At 40.5% G+C, this 26,745-nt stretch overlaps 1 protein-coding gene across 1 annotated transcript in view; it reads left to right on the top strand.

Moving 5' to 3' along the window:
• LOC124161590 overlaps positions 1-26,494 on the top strand; it is a 32,364-nt gene extending 5,870 nt beyond the window's left edge. The window contains exons 3-7 of the mRNA XM_046537971.1: positions 12,258-12,467; positions 15,637-15,866; positions 17,416-17,638; positions 18,298-18,504; positions 25,783-26,494. Of these exons, the coding sequence (XP_046393927.1) occupies positions 12,258-12,467; positions 15,637-15,866; positions 17,416-17,638; positions 18,298-18,504; positions 25,783-25,980 (1,068 nt within the window). The 3' untranslated portion in view covers positions 25,981-26,494. The remainder of the gene's footprint in view (positions 1-12,257; positions 12,468-15,636; positions 15,867-17,415; positions 17,639-18,297; positions 18,505-25,782) is intronic.
• Positions 26,495-26,745: the final 251 nt, after the last annotated feature.

The following is a 26,745-nucleotide window of genomic DNA, read 5'->3' as shown; positions in this document are numbered from 1 at the left end:
TTCAGATATGCTGAGAGAACGTCCACATGCTCTTGAACCCACCCATTTTCCACTGCTAAAGCCATTAACAATCTAATGCTTTTACGTTTAATCACAGGGGAATAAGTCTCTTTGAAATCTATACCAGGTATTTGGGAGAAACCTTGAGCTACTAATCGAGCTTTATATCGTTCAACGGTACCGTCAGGCTTTTGCTTAACCTTCAAAACCCATTTACAACCCAGAACATTCTTACCTGCGGGTTTCTTCACAATTTCATAGGTACCCTTCCTCTTGAGATTTTCTAGCTCTTCCATCATAGCAGCTCGCCAGTGTTCAGCTTCCCCTCCACTCAGTGCCTCTTCCACGTTGCTAGGCTCCATGCAGCTGGGCTCACAGCACGGCAGGGTTTTGCTGAATATTGTCATTTTGCAACAGGGACAATGCACTGGTTTTGGGATTCTGCTGCTACGCCTGAGAGTCACTTCAGGTTGCTGTACGTCCACTTGTTCTATCTCATCATTCTCCCATTCTATCAACTCACCATGTTCCCTTTCTACTCCCACCAGATTCACTTCCTTAGACTCATTCTCTTCTAAATCTTCTTCTTCCCACTCAAAGTCCTCATCATTCAGACCATCTACTCTGATTCAACCCTCCGCCTCCTCTCTCATCTGGTCCCTTACATTTTCCTTAAATGGAAACTTGTTTTCCTCAAATTCCACATTATGCCCAATTACCACCTTTTTCCTTTTCAAGTGCCAAAGCCTGTATCCCTTCACATGCTGCTCATAACCTAAGAAAACACATTCTTCTGCTCTAGATCCGAATTTTCCCTCGCTTTCTACAGCTAGCCAAGCTCTGCAACCAAAAACTTTCAATCGCTGTAAATCATCCTCTTTCAGGCTTTCACCAGTCCACAGCTCGAAGGGGCTTCGGTCTCCTATCGCTCTAGATGGACATAGATTGCGGATGTAACAAGCAGTATTCGCGGCTTCTGCCCAGAAGTTTGCCGGTACTCCTGATTGAATAATCAAACAACGAATCATGTCTGCCAGTGTCCTATTCTGTCTCTCGGATACTCCATTCTGCTGAGGACAATAAGGAACAGTTTTCCTGTGCACGATACCATTTTGTTTCAAGAAACTCTCAAATTTGTCACTGCAATATTCTCCTCCACCGTCTGTCTGAATGGACTTCAGCTTGGTCCCTTGAAAATTCTCAGCTTCAGCCTTAAACTGTAAAAATTTATCAAAGGTTTCACTCTTCTTGGCAAGAAAATATACTCTCAAATATCTTGAAAAATCATCTGTGAAAGTCAATATGTACTGCGCACCGCCATTTGATGTAGGACAGATTTTTCCCATGAGGTCACTATGTACCATGTCTAATGGACATTCCAACTTTCTATCACTTTGTTTTGGGAATCCTTTTCTAGTCATCTTTCCTTGTATGCATACTGTGCACTTCTCCTTTTCGTCTTCCTTTACCTCCTTCAGACCAGGTATCTTATTAATTGCTGCCTCATGAAGGTGCCCAAGACGTTGGTGCCACATTTTCGCAGTCCTCAATGCAATAGCTTCCACATCTTCATCAGGATCTTGTGATGTGGTCTCGCTCTCACTTACCGCCACTGCCCCTCTTGATTCCTCTTTGCAGTCTAGTAAATACAGTCCACCTGACTCACGAGCAGTAAATAGAGGTACGCCATCGTCGGAACCAATAGCGCTGTTCTTATCAAACGTAACTCTAATTCCATTGTCAGCTAGGCGCTTCACAGAGATCAGGTTGCACTCCAGTTCGGGTACATACAGCACTCTGGTCAATCCCAATGTCCAACCTCCACATGCTTCTGTCAAATTGACGTTAACAGTTCCAACTCCTTTAACGTCCGCTCTCCCCTTGCCCAAAGCTACTGACCCACGCAGTTCCTTGAAGGTGTTGAAAAATTCACGATGCGGCGTCATGTAATCTGAAGCTCCCGAGTCCACGACCCACGAAGATTTGCCGTAGTTAGAAGTAGGAGTCCTTAGAATGCATGCTCTGAATCGGTCTGTGGCCACTTCACTCTTTTTTTTTTTCATTTTCTCCTCGGTTCCTGTTGATTTCAGCCCTCTTTTGATCGCACTCTCTCGCTACATGACCACGGTTGCCACAAGCATAGCATCTAGGATTGTCACAGTTTCTGGCAACGTGTCCCCATTTTCCGCATTCAAAGCACTTAGACTCACTTGCGTTTATCATCTTATTTCCGTTTATGCCACTTCCTCGCATCTTACTGTTTCCTCCGTAATGGTTTTTCTTCTCGCCCCTGTTATTAGGCTGATTTCTGCTGAATGGATGGCCTTTCGTCGATGTCAATGCTGTCGGTCCTTCCTCTCTCTCTTTCCGATCATTTTCTCTCTGAACCCTCTTCTCTTCCACAAGTAATCTTGCTTTCACAGCTCTAGTTGTAAGGTTCCCCTCCTGCTCCATCGAACGAATTAGCCCTTCGTATTTACTCAGAGGCAATCCCATTAGGAAGATCATAGCAATTTGCTTATCGGTAAAAGTTATTCCACCTTTGCTCACCTTTCGATAGATATCCTGAATTCTCGACATATACACCTGCATACTTATATTTTCAGTCTTCTCCACGTTCACCATCTCTTTCATTAGCATGACAGTGTGAAGTAGGGTAAATGTTGCATGGATTTCCTCAAGGGTCTTCCAAGCCTCTCTTGCTCGTTCACAATCACCTATGTCTTGCAGATATTCATCATTAACATGTCTGAAAATATGCGCCAAGGCTCTCCTGTTTGTTCGCGCTTGCTCTGCATTCAGCTCTTCCACGTCGTCGAATCCGGGGTCAACCGCATTCCAACAGTTCTTCTCCACTAGTCCCGCTTGTGTACGAATAGCCCACACATAGTAATTATGTTGATTTAACCTCAAGTAATTATCGTCTTCGCGCGCTTTCCCTTCGTCCGCCATTTTCACTCGCTTAATGCCGGCAGCACGAATTATTCTTCTCAACGTTATATTCTCTCGACTTAGACTAACACTTGTCACTCCTCGTCCGTTTAAGGTTGATAGATACACTGGGCTTCCATAACCTGTTGGCTGATTGGCAGTGGAACTTGTGTAGGCAATAATAGGTACACATAAGTTGAGAGCAAATAATTTTATGACTGTCACCTTCTTACATCACTCGCGCGACTGCACGACCAGTACGACCAGTACCAACTGGTACAACATAAAAAAAAATGAGCGGCGCCTCCCCACGCCTGCCAACCCTGCTGGCTGATAGCCGACACAACATTGAAAACCCCAACATGGGAGAACTCCGAATAATGACAGAATCTTTTAGCAACGAAGCCGTATGTCGGTCATTATCGACCAAAGTCGGTCATTCGCAATACGTAAGACAGTGTCACTCTTGATAAAAGGCGTCCAGTGATTCCCAACCGAAAACTATCACTGGCGAATAGAATTCTCCATTTACTTCCACGTCTCGGACAATCGTGGTTTTTCTAACTTTGGGATAAAGTGAGTAATTATAGAGTTCTACGCGGAATATGCATGGGGAAATACACACGGGCGTTGGTTGAGACCCACATAAGCAGCAACCAAAAACGGTCGTTATGGGCATTGATAGAGGCCGACGATGGAGTCCGTTCCCGATAGAGTCACTCAAGTGAATGGTGAGCGGTGATCAATATGACTGAAACGTCCGACTTGGCCCATCATCTTAATTGCTTCGAACATGCTTCACATCTATTATTGTTATAATCGGTAATAACGAGTGGGTTAACGCTCGAAATCTTTAAGGGGGTATGTAATTGGAAAACAGATATAGTTTTGTAACGTGAGTTCCATTATTGTGTACATAAGCTTCCCAAATAGCAAAAAAGAGTGTTGGTAAGTCGTTCAAAAGTAATGGATATGCTGAATAATGCTGCAGGTCGCCTTAGCAATCATTTCGAAGGTGAGCATAAAAGCTTTTTGAATTGAATGATTTGCTTTAGAATTACTCGTGCGGATAATAATCATACATTTTTCTGGCACATTTTTTGTGTATTGTATCCATTATCGAATGAAATAGTCAAAAAGTTCCAAAATACGTAAAGTAAAAGCTTGTAATTGGCACCTAATACCCATGCATTCTGTGCCAGTTACTCGCCATTACATTCGATGTTATCAATTCCGAAAGTCGTGTGACCAGCCATTCCAAAATTAACGATGAAAGTGTCGAAAGTTTCTTTTTTGAATTGAATGATTGCACATGCAAGCGGGTTGTAAATGTAATTAGTTGATAAACATTTTTGTGTCACATGTATTCAAGAATTGTACCCAAGAAAGGTTTGACAATAGTCAATGTAAAAAATATCGATTATATGCAAGAATCTGAAACGAAATGCACTTACTGTAAACAATGCTGGAGGTTGCTTTATCAAACATGCCGCAAAAGAGGATGAAAGCGTCTGAAGATATTTTGAAACTGACTTATTTCCATGAAAGAGCAATGACTAATGAACATGAGGAACAGCCATTATTGTCCCCGAAGTAGTATTTTGACGATGATAATAGCTCTTTAATTCCAGTATAAACGAGACGAATAATGCAACAAAAGATATATGGTGCTGCTATTGACCAAGCTGGAGCTGCATACGTTGGTAACGGCAGGATGCAGGCTCTTTTGGGGTGTAATTTTGCGTCACAGCTCAGCACAGGAGGACTCAGGACTTCTCTTAACCAGTTCAATGCCGCGAAGACTCCTTTTTCTTCCCTTGCTATCTCCACTTGTGGCTTTGAGAACAGGTCCCGATCGTGTACGACTCCTATATACACGACCTCCGATTCCGATTGCAGAACAGCGTCGCCTACCGTCACCTGCTGTGAATTTGGCTGCATGTTTCCCTGGAGGATTATCGACTTCGTGTTCCCGGCGTTGATCGTGATACTCCATGGGTGCTGCCAGGGTAAGATATCCTCCATGGTGATTTGCAGTCTAGTGGCTGCCCTCTTGCTCATCCTGGAGAGGAAAAGCGTCATCTCCGTAAAGAGAAGACAGTGAATCTCTTCCTGGGTAGTTGATGACATGTGAATGGATGCTAAAAAGTAATGGTCCTCGCAAAGACCCTTGCGGCACGCCAACGAGTGTCCGCCGTGTCGAGAAGTCTCTGCCGAGCCATACCACGCTGAATATCTATTCCTTCTGGGCAATATGCGGTGAAAGCGAGGACACTCTTGCTGGAACTGGAGGCGGTGCATGTTGATCAGAAGGGGTTGGCGCCATACACGATCTAAAGCTTTCCGCATGTGGACAAATAATGCGACAACTGAGCCCATCTTGTTGAAGGCGTCGGTAATGAATTCGGAGATCTTGACCAGCTGGTGTATGACAGAGTGGCCTTCCGAAACCCGAGTTGAACCTTCGGATACATGTTTTTGCTGCGCACTCAGTGCAGCGTGCGATGTAGTAGGATCTACTCATTGGCATTTCCGATGCCGTCGAGGAGAGGAATGGGGTAAAAGTCTGTTATAGCCATGTGACTTCGTAAGGCAGAAATCTCGGGCCAGTTTCTATTTGGCTGGAAGCGGCCAATCGTCGTGCATGTATTCATGATGCTGACCAGGTACAATATCACCACTTTACCAATCACCACGGTAGCTCACGGATGACGGTATTTGCTCGGTCTGGGAGCTTTCCTGGCGGGCAGTATTCTCAAGATTGCTTCGACCTCCTATCGTTTTTTTCGATGGCGGGTCATCTCCTTCGGCTCCTGTAGTATCCGCTCCGTTGTATCAATGGTGTTAGCTCCTTCCCGGGATTCACCGTCCCTGTGTTGGGGGTGAAGACAATCTTCCGGTGATGTGCAAGCAATTAGGTTTTATCCACCGGAGTAGTGGCCAACTCCCTGCCCTTGGATATAACTAGGTCCAATTTGGCTGTTACTTTGAGTCTGCCTCACGTCTTCCAAATAGCCTTAGCGTCTTCTTTTTCGTTTTCGTGGCAGAGATCAGTGCTCATGTACGTATCGCAGTTATTCCGCCCAACGTCAAGGAGTTCCCACTTGACGAGTTTGCTGAGGACTCAATAAACTCAAACATCGTGCGGTAGCGTTTCCATTGTCGCTTCCAGCTCTTCATCCTTCCGGATGATGTTCCAGCATGATATCAGGGTCCTTATTGCATGTGGAAGAGGTATGCGAAAGTATCCCGGTTTCACGGTTTTTTTACCGGAATCTTCGCCTCCAAGGAGGCAATGATAGTGATTGCGAGATGTTCAGCCATCTAATTGGCTTCATCCGGAGTCTTTGGCGACATCGAGTTTCTTGAAAGTGATCGAGCAACATGACTTCAACAGTTGATCCAATCAGCCATCTCTAGATCCAGTGAAATTGTTGGTGGGAGTTCGGAAATCTCGTTCGTGTATACAATAGGACTGGTAACTGGGCCATGAAGCGCAAGGCCTTCTTCGGCTACCAGGCCCCTAAGTTGGTTTATTCGTTTATTGGGATAACATTAGTTCCTGGATTTATGCGTAGCATTATTTCCCCGATGGTGATGGACGCGTCGTCACCATTTCCTATGACTTTCAAGTTGAACCACGGGCTTCACAGTGCGGTCGTTGACATAGTACACTCTGATCCATCCCAGAGCATTGGTATGGATATTCACGTCTATTTTAGGAACCCGCTTTACTGGAACAACTCGAACTACTCCAGTCGTATAGGTGGTCTCGTTAATGGCAATGACGCACGCGTTCTTCTCCTTCAGGAACGCCCGTCACTCCTCCCGTTTGCACAGGACGCCTCGAGTGTTCTTTCAGGCAGAATAGGATTATTTAGCCATTTTTGTTCTTCGGCTGTGGCTTTTATTGGCTTCTGCGTTGTTTTCGTAGATTCTGCGATTTGGGTTGGAAGAACCGCAGATGCCTTCTTCCCCTTGTTGATGTTCTTCTTCTTGCCTGTAAGCGTGAACACAGGTTTGACTGTGTCTTGGCCTTCAAGACTGACTGTATGATCATCAGCAGAGGCAAAAACTTTGCCCTCGGTCTGTCTTGTGTGGTGGCAGAGTGATACGATCTTCAGTTTTTGATTCCGCAGCAGCTGAGATTTCAACCTGGCTCTTAGAAGAGCCGTCTATATTTTTGAAAGGTTTAACTGTAAGAAAAATTTTACCCTTTGGATAAGAAGGACTTATCAGCATCGCTCAGCTCACATTAATTGAGTATGACGATTGTCCAAGAGTACTTTTTAGTGCTTTCGTCTTCATATAAGGGGCGCTGCCTGCTCTTGAGTTTGTGGGTCATCTTAATTTGTTCCTCTTAGGTTGAAGGAAATCTCTTCCGGGAAGATTCAGACTTTGTCCCAAGTGTTCCAGTCGGATGCAACGGATGCTGAACTAAATTTCAGATGCTGTCGGCATAATTCTTCAGTGCAGTGGTGATTTGAGAGGGATTTTTGCTGACTTTTTCTCTCAGTGGAACTATGCGAAGGTTTGGCGAAGATTTCTCATCGCTACCGGTGTCATAATATGATGTTTTACTGTGGCACAAGGAGTCAAAGTGTCAGAAACACGGTATCTTTGAAGGAACGCCAAGAAAGAGAGAAGTTTTACTTTACTCTTCATAAGCGCCTCAATCCCCTCGTCTTCCTGTATATTTCCTCCCCCTCGAGGTAAATAAAGTTGACGGAAAGGCTTGCGAGGTGCGATGATAGTGGAGGCTTCATTTTCCGCGTCATCGTTGTAGTAGATAATTATACATAAACATACCAAGTAAACATACCAAGACCCTTCGGGAAGAAATACAGCATTTATAATCCCAAACAGAAGATGCCAGAGAAATTAGAAGATTTTATGACCATTAGCCCAAAAACTTATACTCCGAACATAATAAACAGATTCATATACAGTAGAATAGTACATAAAGCAGACGAGTTTCTGGACGAAGACCAATTTGGATTTAGAAAAAAATAAAGGTGTAAGGGAAGACATATTGGCCCTTCGACTGCTTAGATAGAAGAGAATGGAGAAGAAAAAAACCCACATTCATCACATCTGTGGACTTAGAAAAGGATTTCGATAAGGTGGGCTTGAATGTAAATCTGGTAATCCTTAGAGATATTGGAGTGTTCTGTAATGCCCGGAGAATTGTCCACAATTTATATCCAAACCAAGTAACTGGAATTAAATCTGCATCCAGGTGCGAAGAAATAGGGAATAAGCCGCCTTGTGAGACAAGCGTATGTTCTGTCCATAGTAATTTTTATATGTTCATTGGGAAAGCCATCAATGAGATAAAAGAGAATTCACTATTAGTGAAAATACAGTGTAACAAAATTAGCACTGCAATTTTCCGATGATATAGAAGAGACAGAGTAAAGCCTGGTAAAGATTATATCCACCACGAAAAAATTTGAATCGATATTAGCAAAATTATTTGAAAATCATTGCAAAGAAGGCACAAGTGCTAGTCTAAAGTAGTTCACATGACCTACCGCAAGCCGCAAAACTATAAACTCGAGGATGTGAAAGACTTCTGGTAATCTGGTTCTATACGCTGTTCATTTTATGTCTGCGGGTTAGCTGGTGTGGCCAAAGCAAGTAAAGGGAAGGGGAGGGAAAGTTTCTCGACATGTGACTTTGCCTTTGCCAATCAGCAAACAGTAGGCGTGGCCTCAGTGAGTCGCTCTCAGACCTCCTCCGAGTGAACATCGTGAATCTGCTCGTGGAGCAGTGTTGCCAAACCTCACGCGTTCTCCTTGTAAGTGTTTAAGTATGTCTTCCACCAACGGTGCCTCATTTAGCATGGTAGCTGACAATGCCATGGGCTTCCGTGAAAGGATTATCCCCAATGCCTTCCAAATGAGTTGGTATATTTTCTCGGCGCCTGGGCCAAAATACCTGTGGCCACCTATGACTCACATGTTTTCAGTGACAAAGTAGGGTGGCTATGTACATTTGGCAACGTTATGTTCGCTCCTCCTCTCTCTCTCGGTACTACCCCTCCCCTATCACCAAAGCCATCCGAGAGTGTCCGGGCTCTCACGAAAGCTCACCCGCAGACATAAAGTGAATAGAATATAGTCGAGTGAGCAGCAATGGAAGAAGCAAGACGGAAATAGTGAACAGACTAGCCAAAGCAAACAGGACATTTCTCTAAAAGAGATACTTCATTCAGCCGAAAATATAAGTGCTGAAGCTAGGAAGCAAATGAGTAGGACTTACATTTGGAGTGGATGTCTGGTAGTGAGGAGTGGATGATTATAACAGCAGAGGGATCATCTGTTAAATTTTCGAAATGTGGTGTTATTAGAAGAGTTATGACAATACACGGAATAGATCGTGTGCGTTATTTGGAAGTTCTAAGAAGAGTTATAGAAAAGGGATGTCTTTTGGATACCTTGAGTAGAAGACGGAATAATATAATCAGATAAATGAGCGTGTTATGGGCAAAAATATGACGGGCTGAAATGAAAAAATTGTTTTCAAAGGATAAGAAAAAGAAGAGGGAAAGAGAGAGTAAAGTCGCCCATAACCTACTGGCATATTTATCCCATTTTATAGCCGAAATTCTCTTCGCATTGGGTATGAAATGAATATTTGGATTTTCAGTTGCATAACTTAGTGTACATCATTTATCCTATAAACACATTGTGGTTTATAAGGGGGTGTTTGAAATTGGATTAATTGGGTCAATGTTCATTTGTAAATTGTATGATGTTACAATTTATGTATTATTTTTTATTATAGGTGTCTTTTCTGTTTCTTACTTAGTTATTATATTGGTACATCTGTTATTCATACGTGTAAATGAAATGCTGCCACCAGGAAACCCCATGGTTGAGAATAACGCCTTTGAAATCAGTGAATTAATTCGACTGCTAACCCTTCAAAACCCTACTTGCAGCAATATGTAATAATAATAATGATAAAAATTATAATACTAATAATAATATAATCTATTCCTCACATGAAATACAGCTCAAGTACCTTTTGAATGTCACATGTAGGTTCTCCACTGATATAAACATGCGATTCGGATTGGATAGATGCAGATTGCATCACATAGAAAAAGGAAAAATCAAACACGGTAACTTCAATATTACGGATGATGAGTCAATAATATCTATGCCAGCAAATGAGAACTACAAATACCTTGGTTTCCTGCAAGCAAAATCAATACAACATAAACAGATCAAGAAGGAATTAACGACTGAATTCAATAAAAGACTAAGATCCATTGTAAAAGCAGAATTAAATGCACGAATTATGATCAAAGCAATCAATACTTTTGAGGTACCTGTGTTGACGTATACTTTTGGAGTGATTAACTGGACCAAAACCGAAATAGTAGGAAAAGAAAGATCAATACGTACATCATTCACAAAATTTAATTTACATCATCCGATGGTTGCAATAGAGAGACTAACGTTACTCCGCTATATGGGAGATTAATTGATATACAGCAGCTCCTCAAAAATCAAATTCATGGGCTTAAAAATTTATTTTGCAATAAATCAAACAGTTCGATGCTGCACAAATCAATAGCATATGCCGACAATAAATTAACACCATTAAACTTAAAAATGGCACGACCTATGGAACAACCAACACAAGAACCGTTCTATTGAATAGAAATGTAAAACTAAGGGCCCAGAAGGATTTACATGGACGACACATCAATGACCTCAATCAACCATATGTTGATAAAATCTCATCAAACAAATGGCTGTCAGTGGGTGAACTTTATGGAGAAACCGAAGGGTTCATGCTTGCAATACAAGACCAGGTTACCCGCACTAAAAATTATGCTGAGTATATCCTGGGTGATAAAAGCATAACAGATGACAAATGTAGAACATGTTTTCAAGTGCCTGAAACAATCCAACACATTATATCTAGCTGTAAGATGTTAGCTTATACAGAATATTTAAGTAGACGTAATCAAGTTGCAAAAATTATTGACCAAAAATGGCCTACCAACGCAAGTTAATAGATACCAAGACCCCATACTATGAATACCACCACGTAACAGTGCTTGAAAACAGCGCATTTAAAATTTACTATGATTTGCCTATCAAAACAGATAAGGCTATAGTTAATAATAGACCAGATATAATGTTGACTGAAAAGAAACATAGAACCTGCTACATAGTTGGTATTGCTGTGCCACTGTCGCCATTGAAAATACAATAGCCGGAAAAATAAATAAGTACCAAGAATAGGCAATAGAAATAAAAAGAACATGGAATAGGTTTATGCAATGTAATGCATGCAATCGTCATCTCAGCTATCGTTATCATCCCAAAACATATACAAAACAGTTTCAAAATACTCAGCCTTCATTCAAATATATACATCAAATTAAAAAAGGCTGTAATAATTTCAACCTGTCATATCACGAGAAAATTTCTTAACGCAATTCAACAGTAAAGAGTTACCTTGGTGAGAACGTCTTTGCACTGAAACAACTCAGTGAAAACTGAAGAAAATTTAAAGGTAAAAAAAATAATGATATTAATAAAAATAGCCACCTTCCTGAAGTAGTTTTAACTTTCTCATCAGGAAGGTCAATAACACTTCAAAAATGAATTTCTAAAATCTATTTGTCGATTAATTTCGACTGATAACCCACTAAAAAATTTCCTAATATCTGTCATTGCAAACAACACCAAAAGGTTGACCAGTCGAGCACCCACCCTCACCAGAACCACGGTTCGATGCTGCTTGCAGATAAGGGTGAGCCTCGGATTGAGCACCCTCTGCGAACCATGTTATTCTCTCTCGCTCTGACGTCCAGTCGCCAGGAGTGTCGTAAATTCTTTGCGTGTATTTATAGGACTCCAAGGACAGTAAAAAAAAGCTCATAGAAAGCACGATTAGATATGTAATTGGGCTTGATCAGCTGACAACTTAGCAAGGAACCCTCTGCTGTGACACGCCGAGAAAATAATCCGTTGTTTGACTGCCCGTGTCACAACAGAAAGACACGAGGGAGAATGGATGAAGGACGGGTTGGAAGTGAAAAACAGCAGAATTAGATAAATGGAGCTGATTATGAAGGCTGTAAACTGTAAAAGAATTACGTAGGGGTTGAAAGTGAAGCCGATTGGAGGGCTGCGTCTAACCAATCGTAGGACTTATGACTTTAATGATGCCATAGCGACATTTGCCAAAATAAACAATAATGACTTTTTTATCGCTTTCACGTAATTTCGATGATGTTTCTGATTGATATATTAACTGGAGCAAAGAGACCCTTCTAACAATTTCACTTTTTCTTTCAGGAGCTGAATAGTCCCTCCAAAGCGGCTCTTATTGCCGTACATGCCTCAGTGATAGGAGACTTTCATCGTTCTCATCGCGAACTGGCTTTGGACATGATGCGAAAGGCAATTAAATTGGACCCAGATGATCAAGGAAAGCGGAGAGGACTTTGGTACTACAGGGTGGGGAAAATACTGGGAGAACTCAGAAGAATGGACCACAGAGCAGGGGTGAGAAAATGGACTCCACTTCCTAGCATTGCATGCATTCAAGCTTACACTACGCAAGAGACATGAATGCTAATGTTTAAAGAACACGACTCATATTTCTTAGCATAATGCACATTTCAAGTGAAAAGTTAAACTTTTCATTGATAACAAGGTGAAAGCACAGGAGTTGAGTGTCGTGTTTTTTGTTTCGTGCACAAGAAAAATAGAAGTAGTCAATTAGTAGCTATCTGGTCCACCTAGTTTCATTGCAATAAATAGTTTAAAGTCATCAAAGTCTTTCTTGATTGAAGCTTTCGCGGCTCACGGTGATTAAAGGGATACATACGGGTGCATGCCGCGTGTCGTAGTGGAGATTGACCGACTGCTAGTCATTTCTTCAAAGGGGTGATGCTGGGATTTGGTTTTTTCTGCCTTTTTTATTTCAGGTGGGCGGAGGGGGTGAGGTGTGAGGACTGGAAGGGGAAGGTGAAAGAATATTGTGGGTGTCTGGGTTCCATGTATTGCTAATCCTCAATCCGGCATCTCTGTTACAATTGTTTTTGTTTTTCATTATCTCATTGGCTTCGCGGATGAGTCGTGTTTTGGAATGTTTTACTTTCGCGATGATTCTAGATTTTTCGAAATCGACAGGACACACGCCGTATTTTGAGAAAGGTCACTTCCCAACATCCAAGCGAAAGACTAACAAAAGAAAGCCTTCCTCCCCTACATGGAAGGAACGACAGACAAGATCGGCAATATCCTTCGGAAGTTTGACATTAAGATATTTTTTAAACTACAGACCCAAGTACAACACCTCTTGGGAAATATCAAGGATAGGACGCCACTTCAATTTGAAGGAGTGTACGAAATCCCCTGTGGAACTTACGAGAAGAAATGCATCAAGAAAACAGAACGAACGGTCAAAACTCGAATAGACGAGCATAAGCGGGCCATTCGACTCGGTTACTCTTCAAAGTCAGCCGCAGCGAAGCATGAAGCCACCGGTAACGCGAACGATTTCAAAGAATCAAGAATTATCGCGAAGGTGAAGCATTTCAAAACACGACTCATCCGCGAAGCCATAGAGATAAAGTAAAACAAAAATAATTTTAACAGACATACCGAATTGAGAATTAGCAATACATGGAACCCAATCATCCACAACATTTCTTCATCTTCCCCCTCCAGTCCTCACCCCTTCCGCCTACCTGAAATAATTAAGGCAGAAAAAAAACAAATCCCAGCATCATTTATTTTGAAGAAGTGACTAGCAGTCGGTCAGGAAACGTCGGGGCAATCTCCACTACGTCACGCGGCATACACCCGTATGCCACTCTATCTTTTAATTAGGATCTATAATAGTTGTAATGTTTCCATGGTGGAGAGGAATCTAGAATATGACCTGGATGTGTATGCCTGCTTCGTGGATTTTGAGAAAGCATTAGATATGGTGAACTGGGTAAAGTTAATGGATATACTCAGAAGAATAGGTGTAAATTGGAGGTATAGGACTGATTCGTAATCTGTATATGGCCCAGACTGCGCAAGTGAGGGTAGCCGACTGAGAATCAGGGTGGGCAAGCATTGGCCGAATAGTGAGGCAAGGCTGTACTCTATCACCGTTGCTTTTTAACGTATACGCTGAGGAGATGGTAAGGGGAGCTTGGGATGAGTTGGAAGCTGGAGTGAAAGTGGGAGGAATGATGTTTAAATCGGCAAGGTTCGCAGATGATGAGGCGCTCATTACTCAGGCAAGAGGACATCAGGCTCTAGTGGATACGTTAGACGAGCGGTGCGAGGAGTATGGGATGAGGATTAATCACAAGAAGATCAAGATAATGGGTTTTGTAAAGCATCGGGAGCGAGGAATGTGAGACTCAAGATAGAAGTAGATGGGAAGAAGGTTGATCCGGTTGAGCGATTAAACTATTTAGGCGGTACGTTGGAGGAAAACGGATATATTAATTAGGACATCAGGAAGCGAATTGCCTTAGCGAAGGCGTGTTCGTGAACAGGAAGGAGCTTCTGAGAGGTTTCTCTGCAAGAATTTAAAGAAAAGGTTAGTGAAGAGTCTGATCTGGAGTGTAGCTCTTTACGTTGTGGAAACGTGGACACTTAGGGAGGAGGAAGAGAGAAGATTGGAGGCATTTGAGATGTGGGTTTGGAGAAGAATGGAGAGGGTGAAATGGACGAAGAGAAGAAGGAACGGCGAAGTGCTTGACATGGTGGGTGAGGAGAGGCAGCTTTTAGATGAGATACGGAGGAGATTGAAGGTATGGATGGGAGGAGTACTTAGCGGGGAGGGGGTGTTGAAAACGGTGTTAGAGGGTAAAATGTTAGGTAAACGAGGGAGAGGAAAGAAAAAAATAGGATTTTTATACAATTAGATTAAAAGGGAGTAGGCCTAATTCCTAGTTGAAGAGGAAGGCCATGTGTGAGGGGAGACTTTCAGAATGCATCTTAAGCACTCCAAGGAAACTATCCTCATTCGGTAGAGTAATTTAATATTGATTAATATCTAAGTTTGTTTGTGGCGTTCCCTCGCTTTTCCACCAATTTGGATCGTCTCCCACCATTTCCTCGCTTTGCAGACCATCATCCTCATTTCTTCACTTTAAAAACTCTGAAATAGGCTTCTTCACTGAAACCTCTCCACTCTTAAACTGCCTTAATGAGAAGGGGGGAGCCGCCGGCTGTGACAGTTATTTCAGCTGCTGGGAGACTTACTTTCGTTGGCTGCGTCAGGGTTTCCGATTCTTAAATGGTCAAACCTCTCTAGGAAATGGTAAGGGAAACATTTCTCACGATGCCTTGCTCGCCGGACTGTTCGCATTGCCTCGATTGATACGTGGATGATGTTATTTTTTAAAAACAGTGTATATCTTCCGTTTAATGCTTCAAGTAGCATTAACAAAATAAATCTTGAAAAATAGCCGCTGAATAGCTAGTGGAAATCTTTGCTGAGGCAGCCGGAAGTGTGTACATGGAGAGATAACTCTAAGGAAGAAAAAAAAACCCTCGAAAAATTTGGGCTGTTAATAATAATGATTTTTATGCACCACATATCTTATGAAGGGTAATTTAAGAAGGGCTTCCCTGTCCACTGGAGAATTGGTTTCACTACTTTAGCCAGGTCCACACTTGAGCGATTTGAGACGTTCCTAATGAATGATGCATGTCTTTGTAGATGCCATCGAAAGAGGAGCTGGAGATGCTGGAGAGGGCCACCAAAGTGAATCCGTTCCCAAGTAGTCTGGCAGCACTGGCAGATGCATACAGGGATGATGTGCAATATATGAAAGTGAGCAGTTCATGGAGACTAACTAAGGAAGTATATGCAAAGATGCTTAGCACAGCCGAGCACCTCTATAAGAAAGCATACGAAATGGACTCTGACGACATTGAGGTCTTAAGAAGGTAAATTTGGACACATTCCAACATGATTCTGGTCAGTTTTCCTTACGACATTTCTCATTACATGAAAAACAGATCCATTTCTTGAGCATATTTCTTGGCACTCGATTGTTCTTTGGGTTTACTTGACGACGTGGTGTTGATCTCCTCCTGTACTGGAGGCATCTTGAGTTCTAGCTAATGCGGAGTCGTCCAATGCGGCTGGAGCGTTCTTCATCTGTCCAGGGTGAGCTTTTGATCACCATGATTAACAATGGAAAATTATTTTTTTGCACATTTTATTAGCATTAATGGTGAATTGTTGTGTTTTTATAGTAAACAAGAAACTCAAATCCAAATATTACTATCAATCGTTACAAATACATCGCAAAAATATATGGCATAGACGATTTTTATATACGATACATTTCTTTGTTGGCATATATTGACCATTTATTTTTTACCTATATAATTATATTTTAATTATATTTGCCATTATATTTTTAAAAAGTATTATTTTTCTGTTCAAACTGCACACAGAAATTTTTACCTTAAAATATCCAATGGTAGCAAAAATGTTCGTTTTTCTAGTTCAACAATAGTTTTAAAGAGCCCTTACATTGGTTTAACACAGTTCTCCATTGAATTCTTCCAGCAGCTAAGATTATCAAATTTACGTATTTCTACTCCTTCACATCTTTCCTCACCATATTTAATTCGAGGTCTTCCTTTTCTCTTCTTGCCATCCACTTGTACCTTGACGATTGTCTTCATCAGGCCATTCTTTCTCAAAATTTACCCTATTATGTTGTATCCTCTTCTTATCAGGGTTTTCAACCGGCGGCCTCCCTTATCTCCTATTCTTCTAATTGACTTCGCCATTGCTCACTCGGTCGAACCATTTGATCCTCATCATTATTCTGTAGATCCACACTTAAAATGCCTTAACCCTTGATTGCTCTTTTACTGTCATCGTCCATTACTCCCTGCGACAGAGAAACATATTCCAGATGGAAGGTTCAATGCTTAAACTTCGATCCATCTTGCCGTTGATTGTCCTGCCTGCCTTGGCCACTCTTCTGCTATTTTCTTTCTTGCTTCTTCCATCCATTGTTATTCTAATCCTAAATACATCTAACTCTTTCTCCTTTTCCACTTTTTGATTCTCTTTCTTCATACTTACTAATCTTCACTTCAACTCTCTTATTATTAATATTTTAACTTTCCTCGTCCTGATTCCCGGCTGCTATCTGGAAGTTAACTCTGAATATCCACATTTGGCTAATTCCTCTGAAACTGTCAACGTCAATGACTCACAGACATGGAGGACCCCACTTTACTCATTGTCATGTCAGTCTCCTTTCCTGTTTCTTCCGTCGCCGGTCATTTTGATCCCCAGATTCAAAACTATATTCATCCCTCTCCAACAGTTTTTCTTTCCCTATTCAATGGTTAGTCTTGACCTACTCTATTCTGCTGCATACTTATGTCTTGTTTTTCTTCGCATTGAATTTCGGCTGATACCAGCCCTACAATCTGATTCCACCATTTAATGGAAGCTTATTTATTTCAGATGCGGGAATGGTTTGATGAAATTGCCTCCTCCGTATAGAGATATCCCTTTCGCCAAAACTTGCCTTGAGAAGGCGATCCAAGCAGACCCACATTCTATTACCGCCTTCCAAGCTCTTGGAACGTTGGAAGATAGATATAACAAAAATCCAAAAGAAGCCCTAAAATATTATAAGAAATCTTATGAAAATGGAAATCAAATCTCGGCACTATTTATCCTGGAGGTGAGACAGCTATGTTCATTACCATTTTGCAAGTATACGCAAAGCAGAAATCATAATTTTGAAGCTTTCTGCCATTTTTTAAGAGAATTTTTTTACGCAATATATATTAATATACTTGAATATTGCTATTTCTTCTTTTTAACCATTCAGCTGTAGCACCATAATCGCAAGTTTGACTCGGTGTTTTAATCACTGATCTTAGCATGGTACGAATTTGATCAATCGATTTCAATTATTCAATTTAATTATGTATTTAGTATTATGCAATTTGTGTTTTAATTTCAGAACACTGCAGCGTTTTACCATTATAGGTATCATTAGGTTCACTGAAGTTTGTTGACGTTAGTAAGCTATTGTTTACAGTGTTATGTAAATGCTGTACGTTAAACATTGACTTAATAAAGATAGTTATCCATGAAAAAATTACAAAATGGAAAGAAATGAAATTCAACAGATGCCTATAATAAAATAATAAATTAAAAATAATCACAAAATTTATGAACATGCGCTTGAAAAAAAGCTATACATTGATAATACAAGTCAATGTTTGCCCGTCGCCTAAGTGCTCGTTGGTCTCCTAGATATGCTATATGTTGTTTATGTACCAAAGTAGGTAACTGCTTATCTAATTTTCCACTCTCTATGTGTATTCTCTTAAGGCTCAAATGAAGACAGAGGAGAATTACGACCCATTGCCACACATTGACGAGTTCATTGGTAACTTAGATAAAGAAGGGATGCCCCTACGAAGCGAACTGCTGATTCTCAAAGGAGAGTATGCACTTTTTCACAGGAATGACCTTATCTCAGCTGCAACATTTTGGAAGGAAGCCATTTCCTTGGGACCTAAGTCGGAGAATATAAAGGTGACTTTAAGCTAATTTCATTCTATGTAGTCCAGAGCACCAACCTTGCAAAATCTGGTTCTTCCTGAATCATGCTCGGCTGAGCCGTCGTTCGAAAATACGGGTAACGAAAATCCTTCGTGTACCCTTCCTTGGAACTCCTTCCCTTACCATCCGTCAACCCTTCCTCTACCCACCATTAAGGGTAAGGGAAGGAGAGAAAAATCCTTCGTTTACCCTTCCTTGGGACTTAGCATTTATAACTGAAGAAAACATATCCTGAAAGAGTCTCCTTAGCTACTTTCACCTGCTAAAGAGTATTGAGTTCTGTACAAGAACGTAAGCAGTCTTTGAAAGCAAAGATAGACGGGCTACACAACTAATCTTTAAAATTTCCTTAAGGAAAACAATAATATACATATTCAGTGGCGTATCCAGGGGTGGGGTCCGGAGGGTTCGGACCCTCCGCCCCCCCGAAGTATAAAAACACAATCATTTTCCTTCATAATAGAAATCAAAATATTGAAAAATAATGAATTTAAAAAATATTTCTTTGACTATTGAAGGTTTTTCGATTATGAAAAGTGTTTGAATAAGTTGAATCCCATTATTTAGTATCCTGTTTTTCAAAACTTTTCCCACCTGGTTTTGAACCCCCCCAAACGAAATTCCTGACTACGCCACTGTACACAATAGTTTCTGTAATTGTGTGAAAAAAGCTCATTTAGAAGTTCTTCCATTCACGTTTTAGGATGTAACCTATTTGTGTGGCTGACAATGATACATCGCTAGAGTGATGTTCAGTATTAGGATGCCGATCTTATTTTCTGAAACGAAATAGGTGTGGTAGAAAAAAGTCACAGCTTTCTTCCACATAGGCCTGGGTGCGATTCTCATCTTAAGATTTTGTAGTATAAGATCCGTTGAGAAACTACTCCTGACAAGTACCTACATCGATAGCCGAAGTTGTTAAACCTCTAGTTCGTGATCCAGTAATATGTAGGTCCTGGGTTCAAGACCACGTTAAGGCTAATTTTTTTATGCCCTATAACTTTAGAAATCACTGTTGCAACTCATCCCCATTCGTTTAATTTAGTTTATTAGCAATTTTTTAAATTTTTATGTTAATTTATGGATTTTTAGTTTTTATTTTATCCTACCCTTCCTGTACCCTTCATTGAGGCTGGCCAAACCCTTCCCGTACCCTTCAGGAAGGAGAGGGCGTACCCACCAATGTTCTAAAATACCCTTCGTGTACCTTTGCTGAAGGGTACAGGAAGGGTACACTTATCCTTCCTGTACCCTTCATCGAGGCTGGCCAAACCCTTCCCGTACCCTCCAGGAAGGAGAGGGCGTACCCACCAATGTTCTAAAATACCCTTCGTGTACCCTTGCTGAAGGGTACAGGAAGGGTACACCTATCCTTCCTGTACCCTCAATGGAGGGTAAACCTCTCCTTAATGGAGGAGTTCATTTTTATCAGGGCCACATTCGGACAAAATAAGTTTTTCCACGCAAATATCAAACGTCACATTATAAATCAAAGCTTTTAAACGATGTGAAGCATGCATTTATCAATAGTTTGAGGCGTCATTTTGGGGGCAATCAGGTCATCCGATAATAATCAGGTCTTTCAGTTCGATGTTCTTTCCATTATTGCAATCTTCCTGACTCAGTTATTTATTCTACGATTCTGATTATTATAATCAAGAAGAATTTTTGAATAGAGAATCAATCCATAGTGCATCACGGGCCCCTTCGCCAATATCTTTTGCTGATATTACTATGTTTTGAATTTTGGGAAAAAATGGAAACTCGTATTTTGCCGTTTTTTTATCCGTCGCCCACTTCTCCAGATATTCGCTGTCTAGAATTGACGGTCATTTCTCGGATAAGTTGGTGACGTCACGAACTCACAGCTTCTGTTCAAGGCCTCTCCGCTACTCCTGGGCCTTGTGCATGGTCCGCGTGTGGTGCGTTGTAGTTTTAACTCTTATGAGTGTTTCCTCCTTCAGTGAAAGGTTCACCATGAACGAGTTAATGAACCGGATCTATAGTGACGTAGCCGACTCGTAAACAGTTGGCTGTCTCTTTTGCGTTCTGTAATTCCTAACTTACGTGAGAATGACTGAATGATTTCATTTAGGTCGTCTTAGGTGCCATAACCCCTATGAAAAAATTGTATAAAACCTGTATAAAATTGTATAAAAATTTTGTATACATTCTGTATAGAATTATATAAAAGTTGTATACAGTCTCTATACAGATTGTATAAAATCTCTATACAGATTTTATACAGTCTGTATACGTTATATACAAAAATGAGTGTATACAATTTGTATAAAAATATACATTTTTATACAAATTATATACAGGCTGTATAAGAATTGTATATGGGCTGTATACAATTGTATACGGGCTGAATAAGAATTGCATACGGATTGTATGAAAGAAGACCTACCCTATGAAAAAATTGTATAAAACCTGTATAAAATTGTATAAAATTTTTGTATACATTCTGTATAGAATGTTATACAAGTTGTATACAGTCTCAATACAGATTGTATAAAATCTCTATACAGATGTTATACAGTCTGTATACAAGTTATATACAAAAATGAGTGTACATATACAATTTGTATAAAAATATGCATTTTTACACAAATTACATACACGCTGTATTAGAATTGTACATGGGCTGTATAAGAATTAAACATGGGCAGCATAAGAATTGTACATGGGCTGTATACGGGCTGAATAAGAATTGTATACAAACTGTATGAAAGAAGACCTAGGAATACCTCATCCAAAATAGGTGGAGTAATACTACCCATTTTCTTCCTCATTTCATCTCAGGTCATAAAGAAACACTCATAAAAATTATTCCAACAGACCATTTCCCTTACCACACTTCATCTAGGAACCCACATGCATACAAAGGCATAAATAAAAATGGAGTGAATGCTGTCCAAAATATAACATTATAATCCTTTAAACATTGTTAAACTGAAAACTAACCAACCATTCAATACCAGATATTTAAATGATAAATAGGGGATTCTCAAGTTAAACAGTGGAAATTAAGAATAGCATGTAATTAATTCAAAGTAAAACATCACTTACTCATAAAAAAATAAACCTCTACAAGGTACTTCCCACACAGCACACGGACACCTTTAAGACACGTTTAGGTTAGGACTGAATTTCGTTCGATACTAGTATCTAAATAATAGGTCCAGACAAGAATTTAAATAAATTAGGCTTCAATTCCATACACAATATTTATTGGGCTTCTTTGGTGAAATAATACAACACAAGAAACTACATAAGTATTATGTACTTAATTTTCTTCTCCCCCTGCAACCGTGTTGTTGCTGTCACTTGGCGTGCCTTAGTGAGTTTCTAATAGCCACCTCCACATCTTTTTCAGGGACTGACATGCTCTCCTGCACTGCTACTGTAGTAATGAAGTATATAAAAATTTCATTGTAGCAAGAAATTGTCTCTTGTAGGTAACAAGCAGATTACATAAGACAGGAAACTACAGTCTTATTAGTCTCGTGTTTAACATTCTTAAGGTTTCAAAATTAGGAAACCTGTCCATTTTAGGCCGTAAACATTTTAGAAACTTTTCTTTGGATTTTTCTTCTTCTTAAAAAAGAAAAGATTTTAAGTAAAAATATTAATACATTATATATTTATAAATGAAAGTTATAAAATATACTAGTAATATATATATTATAATTAAGAACATTTTTCATAGAGCAATTGTTGCACGACAGATCCGAACGACAGAATACAACGAACACAACTAAAATGCAAGAATTTCCAAATGAATTGCTGCTACAATATTTTAAAACACCACTTTGTCCTGTACATCAACATCATGAAGCCACTTTTAACTAGAAATTACGTCCAAAGAATTTCAGGGAGAAAGGGTACATACCTTAATGTTTTCCGTAGGGGTGAAATTGTCTCTTCTTATCGCCAAAATACACTTCTTCTTCAATCCATGAAGATCTATAGGAAAGGTAAAAACTTGAACTTTGGGTCTAGTCCTGCAGGGGTTTCCTTCGCATACCGGCACCACACACGAGAAAGGCATATTTAACAAAAATGCCTCACAAACAAGTTTCTGAAGCCCACCGAATGAAATTAAAGAATAACGGAAACTTCACTATTCACAAAAACTCTAATTTTCACCAACTTAACCACAAAAATCTAAGGAATATGGTGAAACAACGTAAACCACGTAATCTCCAACGGCGATCCTGGGCGATCCTTCCGCGGGCTCTCTTTCTCGGTGGCTATGGCCCCATCCGCAAAAGAAAATAGTCCCACACCGGATATGAATTTTTTTATCCAGAAACGAAATGACTACTGTGTCATATATTAAATCACGAGTTTTTAGGAAATTTGGGCGTATGTGATACAATTTTATCGCTGCATATGAATTTGTCAGTGTACTGTTAAAACCTTCGTACCGCTTCATACAAACGGGACACGGGGACACTATGGAGATATGGACGCCCGCTGGTGACATTGAATCTTCCAAGTGGCATTGAATGACTAGTGTTGATGGATCTCCAAGACTCTTGTTTAAAACGCGATTCATGATCTTTAGAAGCAATTGAACTCTGGAATGTGGAACATTATTTTTGTCCCCTACTAAGTTCATTTTTGGACTTAAATTTTTGACGCCTCGGTTGAAAATTTTCCAAGTGGCATTGAATGGCTAACATTGATGCATCTCCAAGACTCATCTTGTTTAAAACGCGATTCATGATCTTTATAAGCAATTGAACTCTCGAATGTGGAACATTATTTTTGTCCCCTATTAAGTTCATTTTTGGACTTGAATTTTTGACGCCTCGGTTGAAAAATTTCCAAGTGGCATTGAATGGCTAACATTGATGGATCTCCAAGAATCTTGTTTAAAACGCGATTCATGATCTTTAGAAGCAATTGAACTCTCGAAGGTGGAACATTATTTTGGTCCCCTACTAAGTTGATTTTTGGACTTCAGTTTTTGAGGCCTACTTTGAATTGCTGTTATACAAATTGTATACTTTGTGTACAAATTGTATACATTGTATACAGCATGTGAATTAATACAGTTTATACAATTTGTATACAATGTATACAAATTGTATACAACCTGTATAAACTGTATAGAAATTTTATACGGTTTTATACAATTTTTTCATAGGGGTTAAGACGTATGATGGCGGTTGAAGACATTGTGGGTGTGATTCATAGCAAGAAGGCTAGGAGTGGATAATTGAAACATCCTTGATGCAGTCATTTCACAGACACACTATAGTACTGGTGTAAGAATGCCTCTTACTATTGGCTGGCACGGTGGAAGGAACAAGAGGTGGGGTTGGGGGAGGAATCCATGGATATCTGCAACATTGAATCAGGAAGATGGGTGAGGAAGGTACGGTAGGCGACCTGCTTGGTCACGGGTTCGTAACCGGCACAATGCTGCTCCACGGTGACGTTATGATCACTCGGTCAATAGCCGGTGGCTGCTTTGAGGTAGAAAGCCCTTTCCTTTCCATCCATTCTGGAGACGAACGCGAGATGAGTTTGCTCAGCGGAAGTATCGCTCGGCCCATCGGCTCACACGCATACTGAATGCAGCCGCTGCGATTCGGAAAAGATTCCGCCACGGTACCACATTACTTACCGCTTGTTCCGCGATGGCGTGTTGCCCTGACGACGAGCGCTTCTGAAGAGATCCTGATAGCACAAAGTAAGTGAGTTAACCGTTTCTTATGGTTTTCTTACGGAAAAAATTGATAAGCAGCTAATCGTAAGCTAAGGGACTTATATAAGGCAAGGGTAAGACGTTAGGGACGTTTAGGTAAAGAATGCCGTCAAATATCCTCAGGCAATGTAAGTCACTTCTGTTGGAGCGCCAAAGGCGGCTGAACAGCGTACTACACATGCTACGCGGCTCATCTTGACATGAATTTAAAGGCTATTGGGGAAATTTAGCGAGTTTTTATGAGGGCTGAACAACTGATAACAGATTTTCCCGTAAATAGAAAAAAATTAATAACTGCAAGCAACCGGCTAGTGAAGATATAAAGCATAGTACAAGTACTCTATCCATGCGGCGGAAAGAAAAAAAATAACATCATGGTAGACCGAACATGCGACCCTCGGAACCGAAGTACTACACGCTAACCACTGTACCACAGCAGTTGTTGCAAATGGGAGGCGCAGTTACTAATTAAATATCCAATTATGTAAAAAAACTTGTTTGGCATGTGCATGAAAAACTGAATTTATTCAAGGTCCATACATTTTAACATTTATGAATTTTAAATTATGGTTTGATAACCCGATGACTGCAATACGTATATTAGATGTTCCTTCCGGCATTTTTATATTACTCTACGTTGGTATTCTTGTGAAATTGTGTTTTTCTTACGACCTTCGTTAAGCTATCAGTTCATATATGTGAATGATTTTCAAATTATGGCGGTATGATGTTATTTCTCCTCATAATATAGAAGCGCCAATAATAAAAACATTGTTTTAATGCATAAAGGCCTTAATTAACACTCTGTAACGATGGGATAATAACAGCATCTACGGAAGTGCTGAAAGTTTGGCATCCATTTTGCCATTACTCTGGATGTTTGTCGCCCTGGCCGTAAGAAACCCATAACAAGCTTACTTGAGAAGCGACTTCCTTATTTCTTCCTTTCACCTTATCTCAATGACTTATAATGTGCTAGCTGGGGAGTAGCCTCACAGTTCGTTGAAAGAGATAGCATGGACCGGATGCCCTGTATCATTCTTCTGCAGTCCAGCCGCACCCATCCGTACATGCGGTGTCCAATTGTTTCTTGGTCACATCGATGTCTCTATCGGAGTTTACTTCTTGATTAAATATCATAATATCCACATTCTTTTTGATTCCGAGGTGTTCTCTTGCACGATTTAAGGTTAGAACTAACAAAATGCGGACGCGAAGTGCATGAAAATAAATGACGACGACACATCGCGCACTCAACTTTCACACTTAATTTCCCTTTGATTCAATGGCTACCAGACCCCTTCAAGCTAATTTCAACAGGTTGCTTTATCCACGCTATTTTTTCTGTGACAGTGGCTACTGAAGTATCGGCACTGCATTCTATTGCCAAGTGCTCCATACCGATACTTAAGTTTCTAATTTCTCTATGTATCGTCCTGAATGTCAAGTAAGTTTTTGTCCAAATTTTATTTGGAACCGTTACACTCATCTCATTTTCTGATTACTATTTTTTCTGATCGTTTCAGAATCACACCACCAGATTTTTAATGGAAAGAAGATATGAAAAGCCATATATGCGGTTTGCTGGCAGAAGGTTCACCTTCAATGTTTGCGACTGCCTGAGGCATGAAATAAGGAATGCTTTAAGAGAATCTAAGTATTCAAGTGAAGATGAAGTTTTTTTAAAGGAAATGGAGAACTACTTACGTAAAATATGTCGCTAATGCCAAGCAGACACATAAGATGGGTACATTTCAATGTGCCATCAAAATCATTTCAAATATGTATACAAAGAACACATTGTAGTGTATTTCACTTGTAAGTGGAGTGCGGGGGGGTGGAGGGGAGGGTAGCGTTAGTGGCGGCAGCTGCCTAGCTTCACTGTTTTTAGATGCCCCAACTGTGTGACGCGTTGAAAGGGTGGAGAGAATCATGTTTCGGCTGACAGGAAGGACACCAATTCATAAACTTTCCTCAGCACTCAAGGCTGCAGAGCGCTGGAGTGGAGATGTGCAACCATACTGATTATTGCTCCCAAAAAGTGTCCGTTTTGAGGGGGGGGGGGGAATCCCCTTCACTCCCTCGGTGACAGACATTGGTTCCCCCCCCCCCTCCGTGGAATCATAATATGAATCCATGGACTTGCCGGGTAGAGGACTATCTCGCAGTCGAAGGCCACGCATCTTCGGGGAACTGGAAACTGTATGGTTTTGTCAAATAAAAGACTCTATCCCACTAGCATGTCTTAGATTTCAATCCGTAATTAAGTACCAAAGAACCCTTATCTGAGTGTCGACTTAGCCACTCGGTCAATCTCTTTGTTTCTGCTGTGTGCACCGAGAAGTCGGGACACCACAATATGCCTTTTACATACATGTGCAGATTTCAGGAATTCCTCAAAATTGACTCCAGCAACTAGCTTGAAATGTACAATAAGAAATAATAAAAATTATTTTCAACTTTTAATCGTCTTGTAATAGGGTGGTTTC

Source organism: Ischnura elegans, chromosome 6 (genome assembly GCF_921293095.1).
Source record: "Ischnura elegans chromosome 6, ioIscEleg1.1, whole genome shotgun sequence".
Taxonomy (NCBI): domain Eukaryota; kingdom Metazoa; phylum Arthropoda; class Insecta; order Odonata; family Coenagrionidae; genus Ischnura; species Ischnura elegans.
This window is presented reverse-complemented; position numbering and strand designations above follow the sequence as displayed.